The sequence below is a fragment of the Amphiura filiformis genome, chromosome 12, assembly GCF_039555335.1.
Source record: "Amphiura filiformis chromosome 12, Afil_fr2py, whole genome shotgun sequence".
Classification (NCBI taxonomy): Eukaryota; Metazoa; Echinodermata; class Ophiuroidea; order Amphilepidida; family Amphiuridae; genus Amphiura; species Amphiura filiformis.
The window spans coordinates 41,686,304-41,711,598 of record NC_092639.1 but is presented as its reverse complement, the minus strand read 5'-3'; the positions used below and the strand labels follow the sequence as shown (position 1 = coordinate 41,711,598).

The following is a 25,295-nucleotide window of genomic DNA, read 5'->3' as shown; positions in this document are numbered from 1 at the left end:
ACACGGAGAGACAGGATCAGAAACACCATCATCCGCAAAAACCCTGGGTGTTGAATTTTCCATCTTGGACAGAATAACCGGAAGAGACTGCATTATTTTGGCCACGTCCAGAGAATGCCTCCCTCACGCCTTCCAAAGATGGCCTTTGAATGTCACATCCAGGGAGTCAGACCTAGAGGAAGACCGCCAAAGAGGTGGAGAGACTGCCTGCTAGCTGACTGCAAAAGAACCGACCTAAACTCCATAGTAAATGCCAGCCGTACAGCAGATGACAGAACAGTTTGGCGGGACATTGTGATGCGGATGCCACCACTCAACCCCCAGTTGGAGTGAACGGCATAGGTCAAGGTAGGTCAAGGTCAAAAAATTCTTCAATATCTGACGACCCCCCTGAAAACCCCATGTCCCGATGTCACGCACCGAATTTTAGTGATTTTGTAGTATTTTTGTGAGCAAGTGTGGGAAGTGAAAATTACCACTGACTGGGGTAAATATCATGTCTAAGAAGGTTTAAATGCTTAAAACCACTTCTAAAGTCAATATTATGGAATAATTCAAAAATTTGTGTCAAAATATTGCTGTCCCTTGGTTTTGCATCATTGCCGTCACATTGGCATCAAAAGCGATTGGAGGTGAAGACCAAATATCAGAGGTCAATAATTTGACCCTGTCGCTGCCTTTTACAGACGACGAAAAAACATCAACCGGAATAGGTGCACATTGGCACTCTTTTCCTACCAATTTTGAGGGTATCTTCAAGTATACACGCGCGTACCTTTATTCACCATCATCTCCAAACGTTTCTGATCAATTTGATATAAGTCTTATTGTTGAAATTTTCCGGAAAATAATGATGGTTGAATATGTCCCACAAGCTGTTGTGGTGATATGTAACACGTGGGTAAGATTAACCTTGCTATTAATCGTAAGCAATGTCTGAACCATCATCTCCGCTACATCAGTTGGCGTCACAATTTGCCGTGGCGGAGATGATTCTCTATAGGAATTGTGTAGAAATATCATCTCCGTCACATCACCATCATCTCCATCACATCACCGGATCTTGAGATACAGCGAAGTCCAGTTTAGTTTATCAGAAAATGCTTACCAATTCTAGACCTTCTCATCTGTATGAATTTAATTTTCAAGTAGTGTGAAAACATTACTGAAATCAAATGTCTGTGACGGAGATGAATCTCTATAGGAATTTGTGTAGAAATATCATCTCCGTCACATCACTATCATCTCCATCACAGCATTGTCATCTCCATCACAATTGTTGTTGACCTTTATTTGACCTTTGACCCAGACAACATGGAATTTACTATTTGGAAATGTAATTGATATTGTATGTGTTTACTATGTCAATAGAAATTTATTTAGTTATTTCAAGCAAAATTATGTTCATACATACTCACGATATAACGACGTTTCTGATTGGATTTGCGCTCTCTTTTGCTGGTCATAAATACCGTTTATGACCAGTACGCAGGGCGTAAACAAGCTGCGCCACGCAGCGTTGGAACCCAATTAACACGATCCACGATTTGCTAGTGTTGCGTACACGCGCATGTCACCGCGCCCTTCTCACACGGAGCGCAAAAGGTGACGCGTATCACGCATTGACTCCCGGCCGTTGACCTCATGAGCCGAGCTGCTTCCTGCAAGTAGGCCTACCCTTACCATAAGTCGAGGCTAAATAAGCCTTACCTTAGCCTCAACTTGGCCTCGATATCTTTTGAGGCTAAAAATTAACCTCAACTTAGCCATCGAGGCTAAGAAATTAACCTTATCGGTGACAAGGCTAAGAAATTAACCTCGTCTTTATAGCCTGAAATGTTTTTGAGGCTAAAAAATTAACCTCGTCTTGGCCTGCTTTAATTTTGAGGCTAAAATTAACCTCAACTTTTTTGAGGCTATTATTAGCCTCAAAATTATGGTCACATGATAGGTCAGAGGTCACCAACTGTCAGGGAGCAGACTAACTGTATGCTGCTCAGAATTGCCAATAATTTTGACAAATTAACAGTTTAAAGGGTATTTTAGGCTGGTGCCTAGTTCATGGGGAGCATGGCAACCATGTCTCTGGAAGAAAAATCAGCTTTTCGTAAGTTTCAAAGTATGTATTTTATTGCTTCTTTTTCATCAGGATATATGGCCTTTTTGAGGTTGTCGAATTCAGCAGACATGCATGTATTGTAGTCTGCAGACATGTATACTGCAGTTTGATGCTGGCTGACCCTGGTGAAAACGTGTTACTGCACTGATGTTGTTAGGGTGTTATGTTAATTGATGTTTGGGGATGTTTGTACTTTAAATTGGGGGTGGGTTATTTAGAGAGTTCAAATATGGTGAGTTAATGTTGTTGGGAAAGTTCAAATAATGAAATATGATAGGTTGTCATATATTGGAAGTGTTATGTTAAGATGGGATGAAGTGGTGTGCATGCAATATATGTCAATGTATTGGAGATGTTTCTACTTTGAAGTGGGGGAGGGTCATCTGGAGAGTTCAAGTGTGGTGAGTTTTCACCTACACCCGATTTGAAAGAGTTATATGAGGGAGTTCTATTTGGTAAAAGTTGAGATGTGGACATGTGGTATATGGGGATGTTTGTACTTTTAAGTGGGGGATGGTCATTTTGAGAGTTCTTATGGTGAGTTGTCACCTTCAGCATATTAAAAGAGTTGTTTGGTGACATTGGGATATGGTGTACTGTACGTGTGTAAGAGCCCAATACGTAACAAAATCCCAGTACGTATCAATTTGATACGTATTGGGCTCAACCTCTTCTACCTAGAACAAAAAGTGGCAAAAATAATTCATCCCGCCTGTCGTAACAAAACTAAAATTTGATTAAAATTACTTTATTCATACTCCCTCCCTCTGTAGTGGTTTTTGTTACGTATTGGGCTCTATACATTTTTTTGTTACGTATTGGGCTCGTTGTTTTTCAAGCAAATTATGGATATTATGTGCATGTGTTTTTATAGAAGTACTTTATATTGACCCAGTAACTCATTTTGAGTCTTTCTAGAACAAAATATTTGACAGTGTTTTATCTCTAGACTTGGAATTTATTTGTTACGTATTGGCCTCTGGTTATTTTTAAAGCAAATTATGGGTTTTAGGTGCATGTTTTTGTTATAGAATTACTTTATATTGACTCAGTAAATCCTTTTGAGTCATTTTGAGTCTTTCTAGAAAAAAAAATTTGACAGTGTTTTTTCTCTAGACTTAGATTTTTTTGTTACGTATTGGGCTCTGGTTATTTTTAAAGCAAATTATGGGTTTTAGGTGCATGTTTTTGTTATAGAATTACTTTATATTGACTCAGTAAATCCTTTTGAGTCATTTTGAGTCTTTCTAGAAACAAAATTTTGACAGTGTTTTTTCTCTAGACTTAGAATTTTTTTATTACGTATTGGGCTCTGGTTATTTTTAAAGCAAATTATGGTTATTAGTGCGTGTTTTTGTTATAGAATTACTTTATATTGACCCAGTAACTCATTTTGAGTCATTTGTGACTCTTTCTAGAGTCATTTGAGAATTTTAGAACAAAATATTTGTCAGTGTTTTTCGGCTGGATTTTTTTTTGTTACGTATTGGGCTCTATACATTTTTATGCGTTTTGGAGGTTACACTGTCGGAAAAGCTCTTTTATCCGGATTTTTTCGCATATATGGACATGAGCTGACGTCCAGTTAATATCTATCGAAGAAAGAAAAAAATTCGAGTGGGTCAATTTTTTGTTACGTATTGGGCTCTATACATTTTTTATGTGTTTTGGAGGTTACACTGTCGGTAAAGCTCTTTTATCCGGATTTTTTCGCATATATGGACATGAGCTGACCTCCAGTTAATATTTATCGAAGAAAGAAAAAAAAATTCGAGTGGGTCTAATTTTTTGTTACGTATTGGGCTCTATACATTCTTTATGCGTTACAAGGTCGGTAAAGCTCTTTTATCCGGATTTTTCACATATATGGACATGACCTGACCTCCATTTAATATTTATCGAAGAAAGAAAACAATTCGAGTGGGTCTAATTTTTGGTTACGTATTGGGCTCTATACATCTTTTGATGTGTTTTGGAGGTTACACTGTCGGAAAAGCTCTTTTATCCGGATTTTTTTCGCATATATGGACATGACCTGACCTCCATTTAATATTTATCGAAGAAAGAAAACAATTCGAGTGGGTCTAATTTTTTGTTACGTGTTGGGCTCTATACATTCTTTATAAGCGTTACGGTCGGTAAAGCTCTTTTATCCGGATTTTTTCGCATATATGGACATGACCTGACCTCCAGTTAATATTTATCGAACAAAGAAAAAAATTCGAGTGGGTCTAATTTTTTTGTTACGTATTGGGCTCTATACATTTTTATGTGTTTTGGAGGTTACACTGTCGGTAAAGCTCTTTTATCCGGATTTTTCGCATATATGGACATAACCTGACCTCCATTTAATATTTATCGAACAAAGAAAAAAAAATTCGAGTGGGTCTAATTTTTTGTTACGTATTGGGCTCTTTACATTTTTTATGTGTTTTGGAGGTTACACTGTCGGAAAAGCTCTTTTATCCGGATTTTTTCGCATATATGGAAATGACTTGACCTCCGGTTAATATTTATCGAAGAAAGAAAAAAATCGAGTGGGTCTAATTTTTTTGTTACGTATTGGGCTCTGTACATTCTTTATGCGTTACACTGTCGGTAAAGCTCCTTTATCTGGATTTTTTTCGCATATATGGACATGACCTGACCTCCAGTTAATATTTTATCGAAGAAAGAAAAAAATTCGAGTGGGTCTAAATTTTTGTTACGTATTGGCTCTATACAATTTTTATGTGTTTTGGAGGTTACACTGTCGGAAAAGCTTTTTTATCCGGATTTTTTTTTTTTATATGGACATGGCCTGACCTCCAGTTAATATTTATCGAAGAAAGAAAAAAATCGAGTGGATCTAATTTTTTGTTACGTATTGGGCTCTTTACATTTTTATGCGTTTTTGAGGTAACAATGTCGGAAAAGCTCTTTTATCCGGATTTTTTCGCATATATGAACAGGACCTGACCTCCAGTTAATATTGATCGAAGAAAGAAAAAAAATCGAGTGGGTCTAATTTTTTGTTACGTAATGCGTTTTGGAGGTTACACTGTCGGAAAAGCTCTTTTATCCGGATTTTTTCGCATATATGGACATGACCTGACCTCCAGTTAATATTTATCGAAGAAAGAAACAAATTCGAGTGGGTCATATTATTTGTTACGTTATGCGTTTTGGAGGTTACACTGTCGGAAAGGCTCTTTTATCCGGATTTTTTTTCGCATACATGGACATATATGTTAATATTTTATCGAAGAAAGAGAAAAATTCGAGTGGTTCTAAATTTTTGTTACGTATTGGGCGCCATACATTTTTTATGCGTTTTGGTGGTTACACTGTCGGAAAGGCTCTTTTATCCGGATTTTTTCGCATATATGGACATGACTTGACCTCCGGTTAATTTTTATCGAAGAATGAAAAAAAATCGATTGGTTCTAATTTTTTGTTACGTATTGGGCTCCAAACATTTTTTATGCGTTTTGGAGGTTAGACCGTTGGAAAAGCTCTTTTATCCGGATTTTTTCGCATATATGGACATGACTTGACCTCCAGTTAATATTTATCGAAGAAAGAAAAAATTCAAATGGTTCTAATTTTTTGTTACGTATTGGGCTCTATACATTTTTGTGCGTTTTGGAGGTTACATTGTCGGAAAAGCTCTTTAGTCCGGATTTTTTCGCATATATGGACATGACTTGACCTCCGGTTAATATTTATCGAAGAAAGAACAAAAAATCGAGTGGATCTTATTTTTTGTTACGTTATGCGTTTTGGAAGTTACACTGTCGGAAAAGTTCTTTTATCCGGAATTGTTCGCATGTATGAACTTGACCTCACCTCCGGTTAATATTTATCGAAGAAAGAAAAAAATTCAAGGGGGTCTAATTGTTTTGTTACGTTATACGTTTTGACTCCGACACTCTCAGAAAAGTCTCCATTCCGGAATTTTTTGCATAAATGGAGTTGACCTGACTTATGGTTAATACCTATCAAAGAAAGGAAAAAGTGGAGAGGTTCTAGTTGTTACGTTATGCGTTTTGGCTCCGACACTGTCGAAAAAGTTATTTTTTTCCGGATTTTTTCGCATTTTGTCTTGACCTCCAACATTTATCGAAGAAAGAAAAAAAATCGAGTTAGGATTTATTTAAAAATTTGTACAGATATAGAAACTAAATGGTTTTTTTTTTTTTAAATTTTTTGAAAGACTAGTCTTAATTGATTATCTAACAAGTATCCAGTAGTAAAAATTGACAATGTCCCTAATTGATGAAGCAGTATTTAATACTTGTTAGGATTTTTAAAAGCTCAAGGTTTAAAAAAAATCGACTGGACCGACCGGTCCATTCTTCCCATTTTGAACATAGAATAGCTTGTTATTTAGAGGGCGAATGCGTACGGGATGAGAGTGTGCTGGGATGAAAGTGTGCGGAGGGAAGTGTCCAGTATTATCCCATACTTACAATTTATTATGAATCGGATATTCATATTGGTATCGGTACCTTGGGAAAAATTTATATTCGATCATCGATTTTTATTACACAAGATAATAATTATCTAGCTCTGTTCAGTAAGCCAATGGGCGAATATCGTGAGTAATTATACGAAAAATATGTCCAATATACGATATTTGTTAATGTCACTGATATAATTTGATATCAAGCTATTTAAACGTGTGTGCAAATCCTATTGGGTGACGCACGTTATAAAAATGGAGAAATTAAGAAAAAATTATAAATTATTATCCTGGTGGGCCAGAAAAGGTGTTATTTTAATACTTACATTCTTAAGAGGGTTGACCGTGTGTTGTATTCTTTCTTTTTTAATTTTTAAAAATAGTTTTATTACTATTATTTTCCTCTCAAAACTTGCCCCTTCTCTAGATCGTGGCCCCATTTACTCCTATTTTTTATTTTACTGAGAAATTTGCTCAATTTTACTGGGAGAATTTGCTTTAAAATGAGTATATATGGCCGTTGCCATGGAAACTGCCTTCACTTTGAATGCTCATAATAGCTTAAAATTAAAGCTTGTATATCAATAATATAAAGTTTAATACAAACTTTTGTAATGCAAGAAACTGCTCAAGATTATAAAAGGGGCTCCATCACTAAAAACACGCAATAGTGCCCACTTTTAATTTCAAGAGTTCATAGGTCAAAAATCAGAGGTCTCAGAAAAATTGACTTTTGATCCAAATATCCATCGCAACTTGATATACTTTCCATTTTGCAAACATTTACCATGTAAAAATTACACTTTTGGGCCAAAGCTGCAAAAACAAACCCCAAAATCAAATGTCTTGAATGAACACAAAAATTTGAAATTACTACCCCCATGCATATCCGATGACCCCTTTTTATTGCTTTAACCTAAAATTTCAAAAATAATTAGTCAATTTTTTTCAAGTTGCTAATATCGCCAAAAATTACTAAATTGTGACTGCTATGTGATGTCATTGCTATCTACTGAGGTTAGCTGATGGCTATGTGAAGTTATTGCTAATTATTCAAGATAGCTGATGGCTCTATGAAGTCATTGTTATTTGAAGTTATTATTATCTACTGAAGATAGCTGATGTCTAATATGGAGTAATTGTCAGCTACTAAAGAAAGCCGATGGCTATTATGAAGTCATTGCTATCTACTAAAGATAGCTGGTTGCTCTGTGAGGTCATTGTTATCTACTGAGGTTAACTGATGGCTATGTGAATTCATTAATATCTACTAAAGATAGCTGATGACTATGTGAAGTCATTTCAATCTACTGAAGATAGCTAATGGATATATGTGATGTCAGTGCTACCTACTGATATTAGCGGATGGCTATGTGAAGTCTTTGCTATCTGCTGAAGATAGCTAATGGCTATGTAAAGTTAATGCTATATACCGGGGTTAGCTGATGGCTCTGTGAAGTTATTCTCACCTACTAAACAGGACATTTCGCATCCCTACCATTTCACCCCCTACATGCTGAACTGCTGAATATAGTGCTCACACACCACGTATCTACTAAAGGGAAACAGGACACTTCGCGTACATGACATTTCGCCCCCTATATGCTGAACTGCTCAATACAATGCCAACCCACCGAATTAGTTATGGTTAGGGTTTAGGGTTTGGACTTAGGGTAATGCTTTAGGATATTCGGGTTAAGGTTTTCAGAGCGTAAGGGTAAGGGCACTGCTTGTGGTTAGGGTTTTGGTTTGGGACTTGGGTTAAGATTTATAGTTATAGGGCTTAGGGTTAGGGTTAAAGGATAGGGTGAGGGTTACGGCCCGATATCAATTGTCAACTTGATACAGTATTTGCCAATTTAGAAATGGTCATATAAAGTCATTGTCATCTATTGATATAAGCTGATGGCTATGTAAAGTCATATTTATTTACTGGGGTTGCTGATGGCTATGTGAAGCAGATTGTTCTGTGAAGTCATTGCTATCTACTGAAGATTATATTTCATATTTTATTTCATTGTGGCATTTTTCCCAGGGGGCGTTGAACCTCCTTGATATCGAGGGCCATTCAAAAGTTCTACCTCCACTCTTATAACTTCTGTCCTGTATAAAATGATAGCTTCTTCAAGCTTAGCATAATTGTACATTTAAATGTTACCTACACTGTTGTTTTTTTTATACATTTTCCATATTTTTGTAGGTGAACTCATAACCAAAGTAAGATTTTATATGCCGGAAACGATAAAAAGTCGTAAACATTTAAATGAAAATATGTGTGTATCCCTCTTACGAGATTAGCTCGATATACAAGTGTTATGATTATGTAAACAAAAGTTGTTGTGTTGCCATCCGCGGTCGGGTCAAAATCGCGAAAATAATTATGGGCCCGGTTTTTTTGGGTTAAAAAAATAATAATAAAAAATTTAAAAAATTTAATCAGTAAACTAAGAGTTAATTGTGAAGGGCCTTGATATTATTTACTTCAATAAAATATTCAACATCGGGTAGAAAATACAGCCGATATTATGCATTTGCCTCTCTTCACTCATGTTACTGTGAAATAGTAGGTATCAAATGGTTGAGTTGGTAAAAAAAATCCGGCCGGCTGTACCACCAGATTTTAGGCTTGGGAGGGCAAGACAACAATTTAGTTTTTTTTGCCTAATATGCTAGCATATTATAACTGAAACAACATCAAATGTGTAACCAAACATCAATAATACCAGTTATAAAAATGTATTTTATGTTTTAAAACATATCCCAGCATCCAATTCTTTTCGGTAAATCCCATAAGCCTTTGCGAGTACACCTGAGATGTCGTTATTTGACGTCACGTCGACTTATATACAATGCGCAGTAACGATGTTTGCTAAAAACGATGTTCGCATCGGCATGACGCGTACTGAAGTCAAATTACGACATATCAGGTGTAATCGCAAAGGCTTATGGGTTCACCGGAAAGATCAATTACACGAAATAGACACTGAAGTAATAATTTAGCAAGATTGAAAAAATATGTGCGTGTCCGATTACCCCTCCGCACCACACCCTAAATCAGCACCAATGGAGTATCGCCCTGGGGCAGAGTGGCAAGTTCCCCTCTCCTGCTCAGTCGACAGAAATGTAAAAAAAAATACAGTTTGCAAATTCCTTTTGGTTTATTTTAGACTTCAAATTAACCCCATTTTGGGCCATGTCAATGTCCTTTTTTTCTAAAAGGACTGTACGCTAAACATTAAATTGGCCTCATGTGCTTTTCATATTTGTCAACAATGTAGGCCTAAATAACTATACCCAAATTTTCACAAAATACAATCCGAAATTGAATCAAGCGCCGATAAAATTTCGGAAGCGGTGGTCTCACGGGGCTGTCATTTTCTTCTAAAGGGGATGGGGTCATTATGTCCGACCAGAGTCCATTTTGTTTACGGCCACCCTGTCTCTCTCCGTTTTCTCTTTTTCTCCTTCCCCTCTTCTTTATACGTTAACCACCACGTTCTTTCTTTGTTTAGGCCTATATCTCTACGTTTTCTCTCCTTGTATTCGTTCTTCTATGCAGTTTATTCCCGCGTTTAATCACAGTCCATCGGCTTTCTTTTAGACCCTCCTATCCTCGGATCCGTAGATAATGACTGGTAATGAAGACTATGTAAGATTATTAATCAGTTCAATGTTTGGTTACTGGAAACTGGGTTTTCGATTACAATGTTTTTTTATTAAAAGAAATAATAGTGTCTGTCAATCATTACACTACAATTTTTATTTCTAGGGCTCTTTGATTTCTTCAAATAAAGTAAATCCCCTGGCCCTCTATAATTACGCACAAAAGATCGCCGCATGATCCGACAGTGTGTGTAATCATTGACATTGATTTGTGGAGAAAGAAGAATGGATTTTTGGCACGGAGTAGGCCTATTTTAGAAGCGGAATTTGAAACTGGGGCGGGTTAATGGGGTTACAGAACTTTTTGTTCATAGGTCGTATGTAATTATGTATCATTCCATTATCCAAAGACGGAACCGAACCAAGATTGTACAGCCCAGGACAGTCTGTGTGGGACTGCACACATCTCACACAACACTCATCTCAAAGTTTGTTCGGTGCATCATGCAGTTATTGTTGCCTACATGTATGTACACAACACAGGGGCAATCACAATAGGCAATTGACCCCTACTGGTAGCGCTGTGTTGTAGATATAGGAGATTAACTAGTTAGCGTCATATATCAAAAAGTATAAAAGCTATGATTTTCGTACTTGCTCTATGTTCCAATTACTTATTCTTTTCAAAATTTCTGAATTTTTAACCTGGTACATGCTTCAATAACGAGGGCCCATACATTTGTATGAGAAAGAAATCCTACCATCTATATCCAAACTCCCGTGATATTCCAATGCACATTTTGCTTCACCGGACCGCCCTGGCTTGGTCGCATTTGGAAGAGGAGTGTCACGAAACCGTAATAGGTACAAACTTAGTACTTTCTGTCAATCAAGTATGGTTTATTCTTTACATGTCAATCTTTAAATCATTAGCATAGTCCTTATAATAACGGGGACCACCTTGATGAGTAAATGACAGCAAACCATTGCAAAATACCCCAAAACTCGGTCAGTGGAGCTCCGCCCGTACATGTCAATAGCATCATTATCGATTAGATTAGTCGACCGTAGCGGTCTTGGATTTATATTATCACGTGGTAATAAATTTGCATTGGACAATCGATTACTATAATGGTTTAGTACTGCATAGCATGGTTTAATCATCACTAAGGGGGTTTATGGTTGGAAAGGTCACGGTGAATTTGTCGTGGACATAACTGCACTATGGTTTTAACAAGCGATTTGTTACACAGGTATTGCTTCAGCTGGCTTCGCCGCTAAAAATATCAGAATAAAACCATTTTTTTACATTAACACCTACAAATGGAATAACCTATCAAAAATAACACTTTTTTTTGTCAATGATTAATATTAATGGGATATCAAATGAAGTCGAACCATGAAACCAAACAATCCTATAAACTCCATTTTTTGACATGCAAACCTCAAAACGCATAACATAACAAAATCTGTGAACTTGTAGTCCTACTGTATATGGCATATTGGATGGTTACCCTCGGGCCATGGGCTGGCCTGGTGTCAGATCTTACCCAGGGAAAGATGACATTCCAATATGCTCCTTTAAAAGAAATAGTCGGTACTTCCTGTTTCTTCAATAAATAAATATTAATTAAAGATCAAATCAAGTAAATCCTTGCGAAAAAAATCCGGATAAAAGAACATTCCGACAGTGTAACCTCCAAAACGCATAACGTAACAAAAAAATTAGACCCCACTCGATTTTTTTCTTTCTTCGATAAATATTAACTGGAGGTCAGGTCATGTCCATATATGCGAAAAAAATCCGGATAAAAGAGCTTTTCCGACAGTGTAACCTCCAAAACGCATAACGTAACAAAAAATTAGACCCGCTCGATTTTTTTCTTTCTTCGATAAATATTAACTGGAGGTCAGGTCATGCCCAAATATGCGAAAAAAATCCGGATAAAAGAGCTTTACCGACAGTGTAACCTCCAAAACGCATAAAAATGTATAGAGCCCAATACGTAACAAAAAATTAGACCCACTCGAATTTTTTTCTTTCTTCGATAAATATTAACTGGAGGTCATGTCATGTCCATATATTAGAAAAATCCGGATAAAAGAGCTTTTCCGACAGTGTAACCTCCAAAACGCATAAAAATGTATAGAGCCCAATACGTAACAAAAAATTAGACCCACTCGAATTTTTTTTTTTCGTCGATAAATATTAACCGGATGTCAAGTCATGTCCATATATGAGAAAAAATCCGGATAAAAGAGCTTTTCCGACAGTGCAACCTCCAAAACGCATAACGTAACAAAAAAATTAGACCCACTCGATTTTTTTTCTTTCTTCGATAAATATTAACTGGAGGTCAGGTCATGTCCTTATATGCGAAAAAATCCGGATAAAAGAGTTTTTCCAACAGTGTTACCTCAAAAACGTATAAAAAATATACAGAGCCCAATACGTAACAAAAAATTAGACCCACTCGAATTTTTTTCTTTCTTCGATAAATATTAAATGGAGGTCAGGTCATGTCCATATATGCGAAAAAAATCCGGATAAAAGAGCTTTTCCGACAGTGTAACCTCCAAAACGCATAAAAAATGTATAGAGCCCAATACGTAACAAAAAATTAGACCCACTCGAATTTTTTTTTTCTTTCTTCGATAAATATTAACTGGAGGTCAAGTCATGTCTATATATGAGAAAAAATCCGGATAAAAGAGCTTTTCCGACAGTGTAACCTCCAAAACGCATAACGTAACAAAAATTAGACCCACTCGATTTTTTTTTTTCTTCGATAAATAGTAACTGGAGGTCATGTCATGTCCATATATGCGAAAAAATCCGGATAAAAGAGTTTTTCCGACAGTGTTACCTCAAAAACGCATAAAAAATATACAGAGCCCAATACGTTAAATATTAACTGGAGGTCATGTCATGTCCATATATTAGAAAAAATCCGGATAAAAGAGCTTTTCCGACAGTGTAACCTTCAAAACGCATAAAAAATGTATAAAGCCCAATACGTAACAAAAAATTAGACCCACTCGAATTTGTTTCTTTCTTCGATAAATATTAACCGGATGTCAAGTCATGTCCATATATGAGAAAAAATCCAGATAAAAGAGCTTTTCCGACAGTGTAACCTCCAAAACGCATAACGTAACAAAAAATTAGACCCGCTCAATTTTTTTTTCTTTCTTCGATAAATATTAACTGGAGGTCAGGTCATGTCCTTATATGCGAAAAAAATCCGGATAAAAGAGTTTTTCCAACAGTGTTACCTCAAAAACGTATAAAAAATATACAGAGCCCAATACGTAACAAAAAATTAGACCCACTCGATTTTTTTTCTTTCTTCGATAAATATTAACTGGAGGTCATGTCATGTCCATATATGCGAAAAAATCCGGATAAAAGAGCTTTTCCGACAGTGTAACCTCCAAAACGCATAAAAAAAATGTATAGAGCCCAATACGTAACAAAAAATTAGACCCACTCGAATTTTTTTTTTCTTCGATAAATATTAACCGGAGGTCAAGTCATGTCCATATATGCGAAAAAATCCGGATAAAAGAGCTTTTCCGACAGTGTAACCTCCAAAACGCATAACGTAACAAAAAATTAGACCCACTCGATTTTTTTTCTTTCTTCGATAAATATTAACTGGAGGTCAGGTCATGTCCATATATGCGAAAAAATCCGGATAAAAGAGCTTTTCCGACAGTGTAACCTCCAAAACGCATAAAAAAATGTATAGAGCCCAATACGTAACAAAAAATTAGACCCACTCGAATTTTTTTCTTTCTTCGATAAATATTAACCGGATGTCAAGTCATGTCCATATATGAGAAAAAATCCGGATAAAAGAGCTTTTCCGACAGTGTAACCTCCAAAACGCATAAAAATGTAAAGAGCCCAATACGTAACAAAAAATTAGACTCACTCGAATTTTTTTCTTTCTTCGATAAATATTAACCGGATGTCAAGTCATGTCCATATATGCGAAAAATCCGGATAAAAGAGCTTTTCCGACAGTGTAACCTCCAAAACGCATAACGTAACAAAAAATTAGACCCACTCGATTTTTTTTCTTTCTTCGATAAATATTAACTGGAGGTCAGGTCATGTCCATAGATGCGAAAAAATCCGGATGAAAGAGTTTTTCCGACAGTGTTACCTCAAAAACGCATAAAAAATATACAGAGCCCAATACGTAACAAAAAATTAGACCCACTCGAATTTTTTTCTTTCTTCGATAAATATTAACCGGAGGTCAAGTCATGTCCATATATGCGAAAAAATCCGGATAAAAGAGCTTTTCCGACAGTGTAACCTCTAAAACGCATTAAAATGTATACAGCCCAATACGTAACAAAAAATTAGAACCACTCAATTTTTTTTTCTGGAATGAAAAAAGGATTTACTGGATCAATATGAAGTAATTCTATGACAAAAACATCCACCTAAACCCATAATTTGTTTTAAAAATAACCAGAGCCCAATACGTAACAACACATTCTGTCTAGAGAAAAAACACTGTCGAAAAATATTTTCTAGAAAGACTCAAAATGATTCCCAATGAGTTACTGAGTCAATATAAAGTAATTCTATAACAAAAACATGCACCTAATCATGATAATTTCCTTTTAAAATAACCAGAGGCCAATACGTAACAATTAAATTCTAAAGATAAAACACTGTCAAATATTTTGTTCTAGAAAGACTCAAAATGAGTTACTGGGTCAATATAAAGTACTTCTATAAAAACACATGCACATAATATCCATAATTTGCTTGAAAAACAACCGGAGCCCAATACGTAACAAAAAATGTATAGAGCCCAATACGTAACAAAAACCACTACAGAGGGAGGGAGTATGAATAAAGTAATTTTAATTAAATTTTAGTGTTGTTACGTACGTATTAGGTGGGATGATTTTTTTTGCCACTTTTTGTTCTAGGTAGAAGAGGTTGAGCCCAATACGTATCAAATTGATACGTACTGGGATTTTGTTACGTATTGGGCTCTTACATACGTGTCATAAAGATAAACTCTTCCAATACGCTAAAGGTGACAACTCTACAAATTACCCCCTCCCCACTTCAAAATACAACTGTCCCGTAACATTGACAGCACACCATATCCCAACTTTACAAATAAAACTTTCCAATACTAGTATGCTCAAGGTGACAACTTGCACCATATTGGAACTCTTACCAAATGACAACTCACCATAGTTGGATTTTCCAATTGACAACTCACCATATTGGAACTCTCCAAATGCAACTCACCAAATAACCCTACCCCCACTTCATAACACCCCAAAAATATCAGTAACACTTATCACCTAGCTGGATCAATAAATAGCCCAACCGTCCCTGCATGCATGTAATGTTTAGCCTCGTAAAATAGCCTCAAATTATTAGCCTTGTCTTAGCTTAGCCTCTAAATATTGCGAGGCTTAACTAATTAAAATAATTAGGCTAATTTTCAGGCTAAGACGAGGCTAAGATAAGGCTAAGACGAGGCTAGTTATTTACGAGGCTAATATTACGAGGCTAATTATTTGAGGCTAATTATTTGAGGCTTATCTAATTTGCATAATTAGGCTAATTTTCAGGCTAAGGTGAGGCTAAGGTAAGGCTAAGACGAGGCTAGTAATTTACGAGGCTAATATTACGAGGCTAATAATGCGAGGCTAATGATTTGAGGCTAATGATTTGAGGCTAATTATTTGAGGCTAATTATTTGAGGCTTATCTAATTTGCATAATTAGGCTAATTTTCAGGCTAAGGTGAGGCTAAGGTAAGGCTAAGACGAGGCTAAGGATATGAGGCTATTCATGAGGCTTATTTTCTGAGGCTAAGTCGAGGCTTAGATAAGGCCTCGACCTTTGGTAAGGGTACTCATTTTCTTCCAATTTATGAAGGAAAACGGTATGGAAATGTTATTTAAACTTGTAAACCCTTATTATTTTCATCTGTATTGCCTTGCTAAGAATGTTGGGTATGTATGAACAGGGGTTCATTCATAGGATTTCGGGCATGATCGCTGTTTATGCCCTCGGCTTTCGCCTCGGGCATAAACAGCGATCATGCCCTCAATCCTATGAATGAACCCCTAAATTATACTTAAGTTTGTATAAAAAAATACTAACAGACATGACATTTTCCGTACAGCCTGCCTCTCATTGTCCCAACTAAATGACGAAAGTACAAAATCATATTTTTTTTAAATGAAAAAAGCAAACATGAATCAAGCAACTTACAAGTTATCCATAAAACTCATAATTAAGAGTTTTAACAATTTTTTCCTTATTTCCTTTTTGGCCTAAATGTGACGGAGATGATGCTCACCTGGCACAACCTGCAGATTACGCCCTCTATAATATAGAGGGCGCCCTAAAGATTGCGCCAAATATTGTTTTCATGCACTAGAGACTTACATCCTTACAGATATGTAAAGGAAACATTTTTATAATCATTTTCAAATTCATATTTGCCTATCTTCAAATAGTACACCTTTTCAGAGAAATACCCAAATGCGTCACGCGTGTAACTTGCCTTGCCTTAAAAAACACCCCCATTTACTTGTTTTTGGCTCTGAGCGAAGCTAAAAGGGCCTAACTGATCGCAACAATTAGAGAACCAATTCGGGCGTTGGTTTTTATGCTAAGGATGTTTGTCTGTTTGATATTTGGTCTTGAAATTTGTTTCTAAATTTTGCTTATTTATTATTTAATCGATTGCACTCCAGGTAGATTTCAAATACTGTCGATAAAATATGATTTTTTTGTTTAAAAGCCACGATGAACGAGTTGTTTTGTGGTACCCCGTGTGTGCTAGAGATTATTTTGGTCTGTATAATTTAAGTTGCGTAAAAGTGACGGAAACCAACGGAGGGTAATTTCTTAAGATTCAGTTCAGATTCAGAAGTTATTTACTATTTCATAACTTTTCTTAACAATTTAAATAAAGAAATAGTTGAGGAATGTCAAAAAATGGTCAAGAACATGTCTGAATCTTGAATAAATCTGAACTAATGAATCGGGTAAATGAATTTCCTAGTGGACTATTTTTCCTTGCGCAAGTGCACATATTTTTGTGACCTCAATTTTTGTGCAAAACACGGACCGAAAGTCATGAAAAATTTCATCACACTCATTGTAGTTTTGTTAGAATATAGTTTTAAAAAGTCAATTTAATCATATTGTGGACATGATTCTGAGGGAAAATTATATTTTCAATGAGATTTTACTTTACCCCACTTCGCAATATTGAACAATTTCCGTATTTTTCCACAGCAAAAATAGTCTAAATAAATGATGTTCCACTTTGCACAACAATTTTATGCTTCAGAATATCAAAGATTGATATGTTTTCTCTTGAAAAACAACATGGTTTTTAGCCCAGGACTTCTTAAGAAATTCAAGACCAAGGTTTATTTGATCGATGTTACGTCGATGGTCCCCGATCTCGCCATGATGTTCTGCAGCTTGCTTGTTTACAATCAGGAGGTCATGACCTATGGCGTATTGATCGATTCTGATCTGTTCTGATTGGATGGTCTCAAGGTCGTCACAGTTATGAATGAATAATTCACAAGGTCATTAGGGGGGGGGGGGGGGCAGTAATAGAAAAGGTCAAAATAATGTTGGATAATGAACATAATAATATACATAATAATAATAGTAATTGAATTCAAATGTGACTGAAATTAGTGGTTTCAGAAATCATTGATTGCAAGTTGCAAAGTTTCATCTTGTACTATAGGCTGTGCAATATTAATCATGAGCTAAATTTTGAAAGAAATCAAAAGGAATGGCAAGCAATCAATGACAGCAGGGGGTGGGGAAATCACTTTTTTTTTAGTATTCCCTGATCAGAAAAAAGTGACAAAGATCAATTATTTGAACCGATGGCTGCTTTCGGAAACTAATAACAACTAGTAGGCCTATGGGCATGAAATTTGGTAGGTACAGTCAACATTTATAGCCAAATTTTCGGAAGGTCATTTCAGGGTCACCAGAGGTCATCTGAGGTCAAATTAGTAAAACTACTGGATCGTGAAACTTGGTGGATACAGTCGACATTGGAGTCAAATTTTTGGAAGGTCATTTCGGGGTCATCTGAGGTCAAATTAGTAAAAACTGTCATGGGCATGAAACTTGGTAGGTTCAGTCAGTCAAAATATGGTAATTAAGTACCTAATTTGCATAATTTATGCGTAATAAGCAAAATACCTTGTGAACAGATTATCTGGAGATCCGTATAGGGTACAGTGGCGTAACTTGGTGGGGAGTAAGCGTGGCCAGATGTTCTCGACCTGATTAGATTATCAGCGCAAAATATGCTAATTAAGTACCTAATTTGCATAATTTATGCGTATTTGATGCGTATCAAGCAAAAAACCCTTGTGAACAGCTTATCTGGAGATCCGTATGGGGTACAGTGACGTAACTTGGTGGGGAGTAGCGTGGCCAGATGTTCTCGACCTGATTAGATTTTCAGCGCAAAATATGCTAATTAAGTACCTAATTTGCATAATTTTAAATGCGTATTTTATGCATATCAAGCAAAAAACCCTTGTGAACACCTTATCTGGAGATCCGTATGGGGTACAGTGACGTAACTTGGTGAGGAGTAGCGGGCCAGAGGTTCTCGACCTGATTAGATTTTGAGCGTAAAATATGGTAATTAAGTACCTAATTTGCATAATATAGGCTATGCGTTATAAGCTAAATACCTTGTGAACAGATTATCTGGAGATCCGTATGGGGTACAGTGACGTAACTTGGTGGGGAGTTGCGTGGCCAGAGGTTCTCGACCTGATTAGATTTTCAGCGCAACATACTTTATCCAATTTCGTGAGGTCAAAGGTCACAATAAAGGTCAAAGGTCAACTGAGGTCACCAAATCTTTTAATAATTAATTTTCAACTGTGCATCACATATCCCAAAAAACAGCTTTGATCGGTCATGTAATTAAGGAAATATGACGACTTTAAGATAGTCGCTTTCCATGTAAAGTATAGCGAAGTAGCACTTTCAATGAGTGATAACTCGTAAAGGAAGCATCTTTCTGTTTTGATTTATTACTTTGATGAAATAGTTCTTTGGTATTGCCAAATTTGATTGCAAATTTGTAAGGTGGGCCCTGAACCCTGGCCATTTAAAGCCAAATTTTTGGAAGGTCATTTTGGGGTCACCAGGGGTCATCTGAGGTCAAATTAGTAAAAACTGTCGTATGGGCATGAAACTTGGTGGGTACAGTCAACATTTCAAGCCAAATTTTTGGAAGGTCATTTTGAGGTTACCAGGGGTCATCTGAGGTCAAATTAGTAAAAACTGTCGGATGGGCATGAAACTTGGTGGGTACAGTCAACATTTAAAACCAAATATTTGGAAGGTCATTTCGGAGTCACCAGGGGTCATCTGAGGTCAAATTAGTAAAAACTGTCGTATGGGCACATGAAACTTGGTGGGTACAGTCAACATTTAAAGCCAAATTTTTGGAAGGTCATTTTTGAGGCCACCAGGGGTCATCTGAGGTCAAATTAGTAAAAACTGTCATATGGGCATGAAACTTAGCACGGGGGTACAGTCAACATTTAGAGCCAAATTTTTAGAAGGTCATTTCAGGGCCACCAGGGGTCATCTGAGGTCATATTAGTAAAAACTGTTGCATGGGCATGAAACTTGGTGGGTACAGTTACCATCAGCCAGATAATCGTGCCCAGCCGATAACCGCCAAATTCATTTACCTCTCTACCAAAAGTTATCGCAAAAGGAGGCGGTCACAAAAGCAGGCGAGACTCGTGGTTCGAGAACCGCCTTGTTACCCTCTGAAATGGCCTTTCCTGTGGTGCTAAATGTGCAAAAACCATCTGGACCCCCCGGCCGTGCTGGGCAAGAGTTCCGCTCGCTATGCTTAGCAAGTTCAGGATTTTTTTGGGTCAGCTTGTGACATCTCTGACTGTTGTATTTAGTCTGAAACTTGGTGGGTAGTCACCAATTAGAGCCAAATCCTTATTCAGACTAACACTATTCTTGACATAGGCCTATTTTGATACATTTTGATTAGTTTAGACCCATTTGGACCCTTTTCCATCCAATTCCACCCGTTTCGATCCATGTGGCTAAATAGTAATTCCCAAAATTGATTGATGTATCATTGTATGCTCTGCAAATGAGATAGCTAGCTACCAACCGACCAGATGTACCCATTGAATGTAGTATGTCACATATACTCAAATGATTTCACCTGTTGCACATTTGACTTTCACTGTCACCATAAAGCACAGAGCCACAGCGCCATTGGTGCTCTTGTTTTGGTTACGCATGCGTACAGACCTTTTATGTGAGTGGCCCCCCGGGCATCTACTGTTGTACAGAGATTTCTTGTGTGTGTCCTGTCTTTACAAACACACATCACTACCAAACTTTGCATTGTTAAAACATAAAAATCATTTGATTCAGAAAATTTAAGATAAATTTTCTGTTAGCACCCCCCCCCCACACTCATGAAATTCACTGTTGCCTGTCAAATTTCCTGGTGCCACCATCAGCTGTGCAGTAAATAATTAAATTGATGTTCTGAGTGCAGTGGCGTTGCTTACGGGGGAAGGGGGGGAGGGGCAAGGGGCATTTTCCCAAAAATATTTTTCTTGCCCCAGTTTGCCCCCCCCACTTTTGAGGCGAAACCCCAAAATCACGTAAATTTCCACTTTTTTATGCAAATTTGCCAATTTCCCCCCCTGAAATTCACTTTGCCCCCAATGCCCCCGAAAAATTCCTGGCTCTGCCACTGTCTGCGTGCAAGTGGTACTGTCATTATAAATGCCACATGTAGGATTGGGAATTTATTTTGTCTTTTGATAGTGGACCAAATTGCCGATGGTCATGATGGTGCAGTGGGTGGGACTTTGGGTGTGTGAGGGGTGGGCCCATAGCCACGCATCCCCTCCAAATTGACCAAAACCATTTTGGGTCATTTTTGACATGACACACTACTCAAATTTGATACATTGGGTCATTTTTGACAAGAACCTATTCATTGTTTAAAATGGCATGGCATTCTTAACAAATTTGATGAGTTTCTCGTCATTTTGATGAAAGTATCTGATTCATTTTGAAAGGTAATCTATTATGTCCCTATCTGAATAGTTTCAGTGGTCAAATTTGACAAGTTTATATTAAAAAATGAGTAGATCATTTTAAGAGTGTAGCCTATAGCAGGCAATGATGGGATAACAATTTACAAGGAATGCTTTATGAAATAGACATGAAATATTATAATAAAATCAGCCTATACAATCAGTGGCAGCACCAAGAATTTTTCAGGGGGGCATGGGGTTGGGACAAAGTGAATTTCAATTTTGAGCAAAATTGCTGCAAAAAGTGGAAATTATTGTAATTTTGTGTTTTTACTGGGAGCACAGGGGGGGTCTGACTGGGGCATTTCCCCCGGGGAGCCACTCAAATATGACAGGGTACGCAGGTGTGACCAAATTTTCTTCAAACACCCCCTAAACCAGTTTTACCAGCAAATTTAGCCCCTTAATAAGTTAATTTAATATAGAATTTACCCCCTAGTGAGTTTTTGGCTAGTAAAAATGCAACATATGTACCCTTTTGGACTCGTAATTTACCAAAAATTGGAAAAGGTACCCTAAACAAGTTGTTCAGTTTTGGAAAACTACCCTTATTCTTGAAAATCAGAGTTTTTTAACTTGCCTTGCCTAAAAAAACCACCCCTTTTTACTTGTTTTGTTGGTCATGCATGCGTACAGACCCCGGGCCATTTCCCCATGCAGGCCCGTGCATAAATTTGCAAAAGTTTACAAAAGTCCCAAAATTTAATAATTTGCGGCGTGGCGAGCCAAAAAATCAGGTTTTTACGCTTTTTTGGTCAAAAAGGTCCAAATTTGGGGAAAAAGTCCACTTTTCACAAAATCGCCCCCCCTTGCAAAAAAAAGTCCACTTTTTCAAAATCAGCACCCCCAAAAAATCCTGCGTCATGGGCCTGCCCCCATGTGCCCCCTGTAGCGCCGCCACTGACACCAATTGCTAATCTTTTGGTGGTGCATTTATACAAACTAGGCATAGGAAGTCTCTGATAATCTGAGACAAATGACAAATTGACTCAGCTGTAATTATTGAAAAGGAAATATCTGATAAATAAATTTTAAAAAATGAACAAAATCTGATCTTTGATCTTTGTGCTGCACGTTGTGTACATTATAGTCACTATCTGTTTACAAATTATGTTTACATAATTGAATATTTCAACACAATCAGTGATGCATCATTAATATCTGAAGTATTTGAATTGGTAAACTTGAGTACAGGTACTATCAAAATGATTGGTACCCATATCTGTTTCCAATGATTATGGACAAGACTGATTACTGAATTTAAGGCCTCGTATCCATAGGCTGTTCCCTTGTGGCGTGTGCCCTTGTTCCGTGTTCACTTAATGCTCCCATGTGACCTGCCACACAGACAACGAACCTAAGCAAAACAATGCTTGAAGCAACATCATACAACAATCATGGCATCAGTTGAAGTTACATTAATTTGTGTGGAAACACACTTGAGTTCAGATGGGACTGGACTTGAGCACAATTGCTCTGACAGGGCTTAAAAGAAGAATATGCATATACTACTTTATATAGAAAGATCAAAAAGAAACAGATTTATAAGCTTTTATAGGTCCTAGAAGGGAACGAGAAGTAGACAAACTTGCAGTGTGCATCATCCTTCAGACCTGTTAAAAAGTTCCCTAATTCACTTTATTATGAGCCAAAGATGTGTAAACAATAAGTGCCAGTAGTTGCATCCAGTGGCGATAGCAAGGGGGACTCCCCACAGTGACATCGCCCCGATATCTTCATGGTAGAAATCACCATGGTAGGTTGAATCCACAGCCACCCATGGCCATTTTATTCGGACCTTATGAGATGCATAATTAGCGAAGTGACCTGACTAAGGCTACTGACAATAGACGGGTAATTGATTTCTCGCTGTGTGAGTAAGCTTGTATACGACATTGCGGTCAATGGTTATACTGTCTCCACTTGAGTGAGTGCCGCTATAGCCTGCTGCGGCGCTGTAGTCCATACAGGACCAACGCAATATAAAATTAGAGTTTTGGTCAAATTTTGAGTTCAAAGCGCACGGCCAATTTTCAAAGCGCACGCTAACGACTATCATATCTGTTTAACACGTATTTTCAAGTGTATGAGACCACATCTGGTTTCTTCAGAAAAAATCATTTACGGGAGATATTCATCATTTTCTAACCCAGTATCCGAAGATTTTCGTCTGATATCAAAATTGTGCATAGCAATTCACATGTATCGATCCCGTGTATTCCTTTTAATGTCTCTGCTGCACCAAATAATTATTAGCCAGGCGATGTCGGTGTGCTCCCCCCTCTGAATCTTAATCTTTTCTCTGCCTCTTCCTCCCTGTGGAATGCTGTCTGCCATGATATTTTTGAGATTTTTAGACCTTGTGTGCTCATTTATGTCAAATTATTCCCCTTGAAAGTGATCTTGCTGTTCCCCCTTTCCTCTCCCCTCCCTGGTCTGGAAATGTCCTGGCTATTACCATTGTCTTGATCTGTTGTATGCCCATTTGTAAAGCCTATTTGGGGAGTAAGAGTCAGTGCGACCCCCCCCCCCCCCCCACAATATATCACAGTACCCCCCCCCACTAGATGACATGGATATTAATCAAATTGTAACATATATGTCTTCTTGTTTTGTACTTTTTGTAGGTGTTGGGTACCAAACTGCCAAAGGTATTGCCAAGCTGGGAGGGAGAGTAATTATAGCATGCCGGAGTGAGGAGAGAGCTACACAGGTAATTTAATCTACCAAAAACGCAAAAAGGGGCCAAAGTTTAAAAAATCTTTCCTGTGTGGCTTTTCACCCTTTTTTAAACTTGGTCCCATTTAATCATAATAACATAAAGAACGGGTCATAATTTTTCCATGCAACAAAATTAGCACTTAATAGTTTTGAAACTGTTCGAAAGCAGTGCAATATGACTTAGGCTATATCAATGTATGTAGGCCTATTATCAAAAACATTATAGAAGGTGTATATTTTATTATATTGTGTGTTTATATAAAGAATAGTGGAGTATTATACTTAGCAAATCGACTGTATGTCAACCTGCTGCATATAGGCCCTACATCTCTACATAAGGCACAGCTGTAAGCTTAAGCTTCCTTCAGTACTTTGGGTCCAGACCAGACTTGGAGCTGAAACCAGTTGTTCTACAATTGCTGGCTGACATCCCTAACTGTCAAGCTCTTGAATCTTCAGTCTATTAAGGTGAGCATGTTCCATTTTTTCACCATGTATTTCGCCGCCATCACACTGCTTGTCATTTCAACATCAACAACTGTTACTACCAACTTCAATACTAGTCACGACATTGGCTATTGGACAACAGATTTTCAAGCAGTATACCAGTCTATGCCGAACTTCCAGAAACAGAAACTTACAGCTCCTTTACAGTACTACTCAAATTCTTGTGCAACCTTTCGGGTCAATTTGATCATAATCAGTGGTGATATCGAACTAAACCCTGGTCCAGATTCAAACAATGAACTGAAAACTCTGTATATAAACACAAGGAGTGTTAAGACTGTCAACAAAAAGTGCAATAAATTAAGAGATTATGGTTTTATTCTGTGTAAAAAGATTTTTGATATCGTCCTCATCACAGAATCATGACTGAATGATAATATTCTTGACGCTGAGGTTTCCCACCCAGACTACATACTGTATCGTAAGGATAGAATACCTGACAAAAAGAAATGTCGTGGTGGTGGTGTAATCTGTAGTGTAAACAAATCTGTCATGTCTCTTCGGAGGATTGATCTTGAGCCATCTGATGCTGAAATAATTGTTGTTGAATTAAGACCTAACAGATCAAAGAAGATGGCCTTGATTTTATGTTATCGCTCACAGGACTACAAACTTGATCTTTTTGCAAACAGATTCCATTTTACTTTATCTCGTGTTTCTGATTGTTTTGACATTATTCATGTCTTTGGTGATTTTAATTTGCCAAAGATAGATGGCTGTAGAAACAATTTGAATATATCTGATGCTGAGA

General features: G+C 37.1%; 1 protein-coding gene across 1 annotated transcript in view; it reads left to right on the top strand.

The window, feature by feature from the left end:
• LOC140166212 (retinol dehydrogenase 14-like) overlaps positions 1-25,295 on the top strand; it is a 51,860-nt gene that overhangs the window by 9,187 nt on the left and 17,378 nt on the right. Inside the window, exon 3 of the mRNA XM_072189613.1 lies at positions 23,944-24,029. Within this exon, the coding sequence (XP_072045714.1) occupies positions 23,944-24,029 (86 nt within the window). The remainder of the gene's footprint in view (positions 1-23,943; positions 24,030-25,295) is intronic.